Source organism: Arvicanthis niloticus, chromosome 13 (genome assembly GCF_011762505.2).
Source record: "Arvicanthis niloticus isolate mArvNil1 chromosome 13, mArvNil1.pat.X, whole genome shotgun sequence".
NCBI classification, from domain to species: Eukaryota; Metazoa; Chordata; class Mammalia; order Rodentia; family Muridae; genus Arvicanthis; species Arvicanthis niloticus.
The window spans coordinates 49,992,663-50,003,732 of NC_047670.1; the positions used below are offsets into that span (position 1 = coordinate 49,992,663).

General features: G+C 53.5%; 2 protein-coding genes across 2 annotated transcripts; both read right to left on the reverse strand.

Moving 5' to 3' along the window:
• Positions 1–367: 367 nt before the first annotated feature.
• On the reverse strand, positions 368–4,421 carry Slurp2 (secreted LY6/PLAUR domain containing 2). The gene is made up of 3 exons (XM_076911505.1): positions 4,313–4,421; positions 967–1,071; positions 368–715 (listed from the first exon to the last, which is right to left on the reverse strand). The coding sequence occupies exons 1-3, from the start codon at positions 4,362–4,364 to the stop codon at positions 579–581; spliced, it is 294 nt and encodes a 97-aa protein (XP_076767620.1). The 5' UTR covers positions 4,365–4,421; the 3' UTR covers positions 368–578.
• A 1,118-nt stretch (positions 4,422–5,539) lies between these two features.
• Lynx1 (Ly6/neurotoxin 1) lies at positions 5,540–10,778 on the reverse strand. Its single transcript, XM_034517134.2, has 4 exons — positions 10,628–10,778; positions 9,529–9,715; positions 9,219–9,320; positions 5,540–9,104 (listed from the first exon to the last, which is right to left on the reverse strand). Exons 2-4 carry the CDS (start codon positions 9,578–9,580, stop codon positions 8,908–8,910), a joined length of 351 nt encoding a protein of 116 aa, XP_034373025.1. The 5' UTR covers positions 9,581–9,715; positions 10,628–10,778; the 3' UTR covers positions 5,540–8,907.
• Positions 10,779–11,070: the final 292 nt, after the last annotated feature.

Here is an 11,070-nt window from a genome sequence, read left to right on the forward strand (position 1 = left end):
TGGCCCCTATTCTCAACGTTGAGATACTCCTCTGCATATCAGATCAGTGTAATACTCAGGTGCCCCAGCCTGAAGTTAGGGCATTTTTCAAGTGCCTACAAACTCAGCTCCTCCTCATAGCCTTCTCAAGAACAGAACCAACCATCTACAGGCCCCTGTGACTTTTAGGCCCTGTGTCTACCTGGAGATAGGCAGGCTCTTCGTAGAAGAGAGAAGGTCAGTGGGGGATGTAGTAGACAGCCTGGGCCAAGAAGGCCATGGCTGATAAGAGACAGGGAGGGGATGAGGAATTGTCTGAATCCAATTCCCTCTATAGCCAAGCCTAATGCCTGATACCCTGCATCCATGAAACAACTGTGTGATCCAGGTAGATTTTATTGGGAGATTTGCTGATACTGAGGGTGACCCACAGATTGGATCTTAAGTTTGTAAGTGGATTTACACAGGACTTCATTCAGAACTTCCTGAGGAAGTATGAGTTGGGGGACTTGGGGATGGCCAAGCTGGGATGATCTCCAAGGATCAAGCCTGACCAAGGGACGTGCCATAGTTCTGTGGATCCAGCTGGAGGAGTGTGGTCAGTCCCTGTTGCAGAGATCGGACTGGCAGCAAGCGATGGATACATGAGGACCTAAGCCCAAGCTGGGGACATCAGGACAGCGATTGTAGCACATCTTCTCCACCAGAGGCAGGTCTTTAAAGCTGATGGGAGACCCTGAGGGATAAGAGAGAAACAATGGTGCTTCCTGAAGCTCTGAGCTCCCAAAACCTCTATCACACCAGCCATTGTATTGAGGGCTACCACCAAGCACTGAAAGACCCTGCCTGGTCCCTGTCCCAGGCAGAGGCTTCCAGACACATTCCTATTGTGTTCTTGATCTGCTGGGCTCTGGGCTCTGCCTGCCCAGTGAGCCAGCTCTCTGTGCAAGAAGGGTGTGTCCATCCCATCCCTCCCATCACACTCACGGGTGGCAATGGTGACACAGTGGGTGGACCTCGATGGGCAGTGAGACTGGTGGGAGCATCCTCCAAATCCCTTGCACAGGTGGCATTTCAGTCCCTGTGTTACAGCTACAGACAGAAGGAGACAGGGGCAGCTGGTCAGCAACTCCTGCAGAGGATGCCACCTGCTCTGGTACCCAGCTCCCATCCTCAGGCCAGTCCCATAGCTTTGTAGTCCACCCTCCCTTGAGGGGCCTTGCACCTCAAGACCCTGGAAGAAGGGCTAAGTGAAACCCTGATACTCAGCCTACCACTGTGTGAGACAGTGATCATATTGGAACCAGTTGCTCTGTGTTCCAGCCCAGAGCACCAAGGGCTGGATGGAGCAGAGGTGGATCTCCTGGGGAAGAGGAGTGCAGGTTCCTGCTCTTGAAGACCAGGCATGGGGAGAGATGGGGGAGGGCTGAGATTTTAGCCATGCTCCCCTTTACCTCCAGGGACCTGAGAAAAATCATTTCTAACCCTGGGGTCTCTGTTCTGTGGGTTAAGATGATGGGACCTTTGTCCAGTTAGCAAGGAATCCAGGGCAAGGCCGGGCAGAAGGAAGGTGGGAGCCTTCTGAGTTCTACTGGCCATTTTCCTGGCAAATCCTAGATCACGGGTCTTGCATCCAGCCCAGGGACTCCCCAGTGGCCTACCCTGCTCTCTCTTGCTTTCTCTGGATTCCCTTATCTGTCTCCCTGCCTCTCCCTGTCCTCTCTGCCTCTTTCTCCCTCTTTCTCCCTTGAATTCTAGTCCCTAACACCATGCCCAGCCCTGGATATTCTCCGTGACCAATCATGCACACGGGCTCTGTACAAGTCCTGAGCTGACACCAAATGAGGAAGCTCCTAGGGGAAATTCCATCCTACCTGGGCCACTGTCGAGTGTCTGAGATAGAAAGCTGGCTCCTCCCTGGGGCTCCTACTACAGCCACACCTCTACCAGACCTCACATGTAAGTTTGCTGGTCCATTCTAGCCAGTCTCAGAGGTCTTCATCCTATGTACTATAGAGCAGGTGGACAGACAGGAGGTCCCTACCACAGCCAGGTCCCTACCACTTGCCTTGACTGTTTACCAGCCCCTACCAAGCAGCTGTAGCCGAGACCTTGCCAGGGGCACAAAAAGATAGCAACAAAAGCCAAAAAAAAAAAAAAAAAAAAAAAAAGAAAGAGAGAGAGAGAGAGAGAGAGAGAGAGAAAGAAAGAAAAGAAAAAACCCTTTAGCTGTCCCATGGATGTTAAAGATACTGAACAGACTGAACATGGGGTCCCTGCACAGGGAAGGGTATAGGCAGCAGCTGAGAGGCAAGTGCTTGGGGCACCAAAAGGGACAGGCAAGGTGCTGGGGAGAATTGAACTGGATACCAACTCCCATTTCTCTTACTCTCTATGCCTCCTAGCTTTGCCCAGGCTCACATTTCCATCATCTATATGGCATAAACAAGCCCCAGCTCATAGGCCATCTCCTCCGGGCCATCCTCCTCCAGGGTTCTCAGTTCTGGGACAGAGATCCTCCTTGCTAAAGCCACCACAAGCTGGCCTTGTTATGTTTGTGCTTAAGGCTGTCTCCCTACACCTATTCACTAGGGTTCTCGAGATGAATGGGGATCCTGTCCCACTCCTCAATCCCCCCCCCCCCAAGTATCCACCACACTGGTCCCTGCTTCACTGATGAGGCTCAAGAGATGTTCCGAGAATAAATGATCGAATGAGCTCTAGGACAAGGACAGGAGCTGGGTCATTAAGAGAAACAATAACTGTCCCTCTTGGGGTCTTTGTGTTGTCATCATGGAAGCCAGGAAGATTTAGCTCTCAGAAGGAAATTAGCTCTGGCCACAGTGCTATGATCATAGAGACAGACGCCCAGGTAGGCACTTGCCTAGAGAGAGAGGGTTTTGGAGAAGGTAGGAGGGACAATAGAATGAGCCTTGAGACAGTGGACTCTACTAGGTCCAATCCGCTGCAGTGTTGCCAGGGACAGTTGACTCTCTCTGGTCTTATTTTCTCACTTTGGGATCCAGTTAGGATGGAATCTACCCTTCTCAGGCTATGTTGAGCCCTGAGGATGTGGCATTACCCATGGATGGCAGAGCAGGCACCCAGCAAAGATGCCTACGTGGAGTATGCAGAAAGAGATTCACTCCCAGGCCTGACTCCCTCCAACTTCTAAGTGGCCAGGCTTGAGGCTTTTGTCTTGAGGGGTGGATATGAAGAAATAGCCTGGGACGTCCCTGTGTAGAGAGTTGTCTCAGGCTCACAGATGCTCCTGAGATACTAGAGCCTTGGCTAAGATGGAGTCAGCAGCTGGCCCATGGCTGAGAACTCCCTCTGAAACCTCAGCCCTGACAGAGACAAAATGTCTCTAAGCCTTGAGCTCAGGGTCGTCAAAGTGGAGATGGTTTGTGCTGGAGGCTCTGGGTAACACTTAGGGTGTCAGTAGTTCAGACTTCCTCAGATCAGAGAGTCCCCATTAGGCCCAGTTCAAGAAGAGTGAATTAGAGTCAGAGATGTATACATGGACCTCCCATCCCACACTTCAGGTGGACCCCAAATGCTGGAGCACTCCAACACATGATGGAAACCAAGGTTTTGCTAGGTAAGGCTTCTGGGAGCTGGGGCTGGCTGAGTTTGGAGCACAGTTTGCTGAGCGCAACTGTTTCTTTGCTCAGGCATTGATTAGGGTTGGATATAGGAACAACTTGGACTCCATTAAATGATGGCAAGGCCAGGAATAGGCAATGGTATTTGTGGGTGTCCCTGGGAGGTCGTCAGCAGGCACTGGAGTCAAGGCACAGATTACAGAAGCAGGCGTAGCTAGCTAGCCTGGAGGGTACAGAAGTTCGAGGGGCTGGAAAGTCAACTGGATGAAATCACCCTGGGAAGGTGGAATACAATCTAAGAACGGAGGTAGGAGCGTGTCAGGAGAAAGTTGTAGCTGCAGAAGACAGACCAGCTGGGGCCCTGGGGCTGGAGCTGGGCAAAGTAGCAGAGGTGTGCGTGCTTGCGAGTGTGCAAGGTTGTTGCGATGGAGTTGGGAATGCCTAGGGGTGAGTCTCAAACTGAGAAGTAAACATGCAGACTGAGTGTCGTGGGGTCCAGAGAAGAGGGTTTAGAGATCTATGAAGGCCAACAGCAGAAAACAGAGGCTCATAGATAACGAGGGTCTTGGGGTCAAGGATGGGGAGAGGAGAAATGGGTACCCCGTCTTGGGGTCAAGGATGGGGAGAGGAGAAAGGAAAGGGGTACCCCAAAGGGTCAGAGGTGACCCAGGCTTGAAGGACAGTGTTAAGTAAGAGAGGTAGAAAAGATGGCCACACCCCTGACTCACCTAGCTCCATGCTCAAGACCACGGCCAGAAGGAACCAGAAGCGAAGCCTCATGTTCTCCGTGTTAAGGACGAGGCTTACTCCCTGGCCACCCCTTATACCTGCTTGTGGCTCCTACTCCACCCTCACCTCCCATTGCTGCTGGCTCCCAGCCCTGAGTCACTTGCATCCTGGCTCAGATGGGAGCAGGCAAAGCTTGTTGCTATGTGGCCTTGGGGAGCTAGGTACAATTTCACAAGCCTTCTTCCCTCCTCCATGGGGTAGGGATGTGCCAAACATCAGGCCCAAGGCTCTCAAGAGAGGCCTTGCACAGGCTGGAAGCTCAGTACAGGTCCACCTCACCCTGCAGCTGCACAGTGGACGTGGTACAGGAGCAGTCCTCAGCTCTACTCCAAAGTGAGACTGGAGCTGGGGCCGGGCGAAACTAGGATGTCTTCCTTGGCAACTCACTCTGGATGGAGTTTGGTGGCCAGGCTGTTGAGAGACCAGTTTCCTCATCTGCTAAATCAGGCTTCGGTCATGTCCTGTCCCTCCCAAGACTTGGAGAGAGAGAGCCGGGAGAAGCATGGCAGTACAATGGTACTGGGAATAAGGGGTGAGTGTTATCTATCAAGGGATTGTACTGGCATGGGACCAAGTGGCAGCTGGATAGGAAAGCAAAGCCTTTGGTGTTAAAAGGGGTCTCAGGTTGGGGTAAAGAGACAAAAGCAGCAAACTGCAGGGCAGAGGTCATTCTGTCAATAGACCAGGGTGTAGGGGCTGAGGCCAGGCAAGAGACCCCATGTGTCTACTCTGGCTGTCCAGGTGCCTTTGACTGACCTCCATTCTTTATGTAATCTCCAAATCTGGGGGTTGAACAGGGCAAAGGGCCAGAGATCCTGAAAGAGAAGCTACTAGAGTCAGACTCTTCTTGAGTATTAATTAACAAGGATGTGGGATCAGGAATCAGAAAGCCAAATGAAGGCAGAAGTAGCAGGTAGGGGGCTTCAGTCCAGTGTCTCCCATCCAGTTCCTCAGGCTTGACAGTCCAGAAAAGTAGACCTGTCTCTTCTCAGAATGGAGTGAGTTTTCGTGAGCCCCAGGTATCCTGTTAATACCTCCCTTGCCTTGGCTAGCTTAGATATGAGGACAAGAACCAAAGACCTTCAGGGTCAGAAGGACCCACCAAACCAATCTGGATGGGTAAACTCTGAATTCAAACAGAGGGGTATGAGAGAAAGAGAGACACATGTCCTTCACTTGTTTATTCATTCAATGGGGGACATTGATGGGTACGTGGAGCTGGCTGGGGGAAGGGAGACGTGACATAAAAGTGGATTTCATGTCCTTGCTGGGTGAGAGCTTAGGGTTGGCAGAGGCACAACCAAGGGAGGTGCCAGGCATCGTGTGGCCATGTATTTTTTGAGGCCTCCTCTATGCAGACCCCAGGCACAAGCATCCAGGAGCCAGCTGAGAGGGTACTGTCACTGTCATTTCACCAATGAGATGACTGGAACATGAGTCTATGCTTGAGGAGCCCAGGTCACTTGGTGCTGCAGGATGCTATGGTGCTTGCCAGCAAGTAACCACGCACCAAAGCAAACGGCCATCTACTCCTGGAGATCTTTCTAATTTCAGAATGTGGACTAAGGTGCTTACTGCAGAAGATGAAGACATGGGTGCTCTGTGCCCTGCCCCCCTCCCATCTGCTTTTAAGGAAGCCAATCACAGAGAATAACTCTCACTGGACAACTTCTCTCTGGTGGACTAGACCAGACACCTCTCTCTGATGCTTTGGCTGACCCAGCTTCATCAAATCCCACAGAGGTACACACACTCCATGTCCCATCAAGCAGTCTCTCTCCAGTGACTACCAAGATGCTTCCAGATGGCAACTCTATAGATAACCGCTGCCAGCCACCCTGGATACCATCTGTGTTGAGGGCTACTGTTTATCACAGTGTGAGAACACTCTCGGCCTTGAGCCCCCTAGTCCCTGACAGCGTTAGCCCTGACAAAGGCTGATGTTTCTTCATACTTCTCTCTACCACCCCATCCCATGTTCCCTTTCTCTGTGCATCCGCACATAGGGCTGGACACCCCTGACCTACCCTTCAGCCCCCCTCAAAGTTCTAAAGTTTCAGGTTCATAGGTTCTTACAACACTGCACTCTGAAATTCTCCGGTTTATGAAGCCACTATCATCTCGAGGGTGCACAGTCCCGACCCAAGCTGTTGGAGGAGCACCCATAGTCGAATGGGTTGGTACTAGAAAGACAAATGACCCAGGAAAATGAAGTGCCTTACTCCTCCGTGCCTCGGTGTCTTTACCTGTCAAAGGGGGACAGTTATGACCACCCCATACGCTTTTGCAGAACTGCTGTGGGGTGTGCAGAGCCACCTGCAGTGGGCTAGACAGATGTTCATCACACCACCCCAGACAGGATTCAGGACAGGCCATCTGGGACCGTTCCCCTAATCTGCATCTCCCACTGGCCGACTTGGCCCTGTATTAATTGAGCGCCTTTTGGGGCTCTGTGCTAAGCACCAAGGACAGGCTAGCTAGGCACAGTGCTTCCTGTAGGGCCTCTCTGGTCGGTGTCCAGAGACAGGTGAAAGAAGCTGTCCCCAACACTGCAGGCGCCCTCAGCGCTTCGCTTTGGGGCCACAGATATCCAAGCCTTTCCCACACCACCCCCTTGTGGTGGGTGGGAGAACCTATCTCGGGCTCCTCCCAGTTTTGGCTGAGGATGCCACCTAACTGGGGACAATGAGCTTGCACAAGCAGGGTAACAGGATAATGTTTCCAGGGCCTCACCCACTGAGTCAGGGGCCCGCCTTTGACCCTCCTTGCCAGTGCCCTATGGCAGCTTCCACAGGTCAGTCCCAGTGCTGGTGGTGTGCGCGTGTGTGTGTGTGTGTGTGTGTGTGTGTGTTTCATGCAAGCTCAGGTTGGGGCAGCACTGGCTTCCTCCTAGCATCCTGCCTGGGCTTCAGGGAACACCACAGCCAGTGCTGCCTTTTGGGCTCTGTAGCCACTGCCTGGGTGCACACGTGCATGTGCGCTCCTCCCTCCCCCTTCCCGGCCTCCCGTGAGACTCATCTTCCCTCTGAGTAGTCAATGGCTCAGCTCCAGACCATTTCCCACCCAATTCACCTGGGTAATAAAGCCCCACAGTTCCTGTTCCTGAGAATTCGGGCAAGCCCATCAGCAGGATGCCTTCCCCACCCTCCCAAATCCTCCAGTGGCGTATCCCGGGAGGAGGAAACTGAGGCAGAAAACCACATCAGCTCTAGCGGCAGACAGAGCTCAAGTCTGCCTAGACCCAGGGGGAAGGTTCCCAAGATGGACCTTTGTGTCCTAAGTGTCCACCACTGAGAGGCCTGAATAAAGCAGTCGAGCTGTGAAGACCAGTAGGATGTGGTGACCAGCAAGATGTGATGACCCAAGGACTCTTCATGGGCAATCCCACTACATGGACATTGCCCAGCATCCTGACCCCTGGGCTGGGCCAGCTTCAGGGGGGTTCCTCAGTGGCACATGAGTTGGGGTACTAGTGAGAGAGCAGGGTAAGGCTCCCAGAGACAGCCACACTGCATAAAGGTAGATCCATGTCTCCTAAATCTGGGCTGGGTTCTCCTGAGACTTGATACCCAGCAGTCTTCAGCCACAATAGACTTCACAGGCAGTCACTTAGGACTCGGGCTGGCTCCCTGTACATTTGTCTTCTGATAATTTACCAAGAGACTGAAGGACGTAGAAGCTGTCTACGGGACCTGGGAAGCTGACTGAAGTCTGCTTCCCTGTCTCAGTTACCGTACTAACCTGCTCTGACCTGCCTCTAATCCCTTCCTGCCATGCCCAGAATAGCTCTGGCCAGTGTACAGGCCAGATAAAATATAGCATGGGTCATCTGCCCCCATGTTCCTGCCAGCCTCAAGGCCCAGCAGCTGGTGTGTGAATGAGGGACTGTAGTGGAGGTCAAGGGGCCTGCTGAGCTGGGGCTGGAGGGGATCACAGCAGCCTCTGGAAATGAAGCTGTTGCTAGCAACCTTTGGCCAATGGCTATCCTGACAGCAGGTCTGGCAGAGTTCCTCAGATAAGTTCCTCACAGGACTTCCACATCACATTTGCTCTGGGAAGTTGCTGGACTTAGGAGACAGTTCTGCTGAGTCTCTGCTTTCAGCCAGCTCATTTCTCGCCCCACCCCCACCCCCAACCAACTTATTGTCTACTGGGTAGACTGAGGCAGAGTCCTTGATGCTATGAAGGTGGAGTTTGGCTACTAATTCTATCAAATCAGTAGACTTGATTTGAGTGATGGCCCCTCCCCCATAAACAACACTCTCCTAGATGCCCCTGACCCAGGATGGAGGAGGAGCCCAGCCTGCCCCACCCATAGCTGGGTACATTACAGGTTCGTACATCAGCCTTCTGAAAATGACCTTGGAGTGAGGTATCTGGAGGCCATCAGTCCTTTCATGAATAGCCATGGGACCTCGTTGTAGCAGAGGAGTCTCAGAGGGAAGAGGGTTGAGTGGAGGGAATGGGAGATAGGGGGCAACTGTGTTTGTTAAGAGTGTTGTGTTTGCGTGGATCTGGCTTGGGGAACAGAGCTTTACAGCAAGCTCCAGAAGGTAGCTAGGAGTGCGGGGACCAGGGCCAAGGTCACTGGGGTAGCAAAGCCAGCACCGTTGCAGAGGTAGTACTGGCAACAGGAGGTGGCAGATGCATGCTTGGAGTAGCCATCGTACACGGTCTCAAAGCAGCTGGGGACACAGGACTTCCTCACCTTCATCCGGTACGGGGTAAAGTCTACAGGGGACAGACACAAGAAGGTTACAGTGAGAGGATCAGGACCTTGGATAGCTCAATCTTAGCTTTTCCACCAGGGGAGGTGGAAGCCTCCCTTCAGGATGCCAGACTCACAAGTTCTTGTGGTCATACAGTAGGTGGCCATGTCTGGGCAGCGCATGGGTTTGAAGCAGTTGTCTCCATTGTAGGCACACACGTGGCACTCCAGAGCCTGGGCTGTGGACCAGGATGGGGGCAGAAAGCAGGAAGAAATCATTTTCCTGCCAGTCAGACCCCAGCTGTCTCCGGGCAACCTCCCACTCCCACCAGGGACCAGATCAGGACATCCCCAAGTCAAAATAATTCTGGCCAGCCTGCCCTCTCTCCACCTGCCTGTCCCATGGTCAGGCTTCAACTGGGTCTCTCTAGCCTCTGTCCACCTTACCCACAGGCAGGCCCATCAGAGCCACCAGGAACACTGTGAACAGGTGGGTCATGACGGAGATGTGACGATGGTGCCGGAGTGAACAAACAGGAGGACAGCAGCTGGTTCTGGATCCAGCTCAGGTCAGGAAAGAAGCAAGGGACAGAGGCCCTGCTTGAGCTCTTGGTCTTCTAGTGATAAAGCAACCCTGCACAGACATGACAGAGACGTGTGATGACAGCTGGGCTGGGGCAGGCAGCTTCCCAGTTCAGTGGGTGTCGCTGATTTCCAGTTTCCTGGATTTGGGAGGAGGGAGTGGGATATGGAGCAATCCAACAGAAGACCAAAATCAAGCAAAAAGCCAGGGTGGAGGGAGCTAAAGAAGGGGAGGAACAGATAACATCAATGAAAATCGGGAGGCCCCAGGATCTTTGAATGCCAAACACAAAGAGAACTTCACCCAGGGGATCTTTTTTGCAGGGGTCTTATGGAGACTTGGCACGCAGTCTCTTCCTGATAAAGCCCAGAGTGCAGGGAGGCTCGCCAAAATGAGACTGGAACCCAGGTTTGGTCTCTTCATGGGGCAGGGGTCCCTCTCGCGTTTGCTCTCGCTGCGTGAAGTTGCTCCCCTGGCCCCCGCCACCACCACCCCCCCGCCCCGCGCAGAAAAGTGTAGACTGTTGTGTGAGTCCTTTGCCATGGAAGGGGCCATGATGAGTGCACAGCTCCTTTCTAAAGGCTCTTCAGATGCACGTCAGACGTTGCTTGCCCAAGACAGAGCTCCATAGGCTGGATCTGGTGTTTGGGACTGTTAGAGGGGGATGTGAACTAAGATTCTCCTCCCTGTCTATAGACTCGAGCCGGCCCTTGCTTTGGGGGTACCAAAATACCCTCCCGGAAGACAACACATCCTTCATGACCCATTTCCCAGGTGCCAGCCCAGGATACTGAAGTCCTGAATTAGGCCAGGCCTGCGGCTAGGATGAACCTGCCCCCTCTCAGGGAGCTCCGCCCGAAAGACTGCAGTCTTGCTTGGGGAGGACTCGCAGGGCGGGCTGGGTGCGGAGTGACCTCGCCCTTGCCCTTCACCACCACGATCCCTATCGTTATGGAAACTCACCCGTGGCCGCTCCCAGGTCCCTCCCGCTGTCTGACTGGGAATCGGTACACACTTCGCGCGGTGTTTGTACCGCATCGCAGGGAGGCTGAGTAGGCTCCGCCGCGGCTACAGATCCGCAGTGCCTGCTCACTACTGGCCCCGCCCCGCCCCGCCCCCAGGACACACGCTCCACCCCTGAGACCGCTCAAACCCCGCCCTCAGCCTGTCTTCTGTAGGCTCAATCTCCAGGGTAAACTCTTTCTGGTAATGGCCCTAGTGAGCAAAGCCTGGGCATCGTTGGGCATCAGATTGCACCTACTCATGTGCAGATTCACAGAAGCGATCCAGAGGAGACTGTAGACCTCCTGGGCGTTCTCCTCAGGTTTTGTCGAAGCTCTCCTCACCCCTGCTGCCCTGCTCCCACAGATCAAACTGCACTGGGTGAGCATGCTGACTCTGGAAAG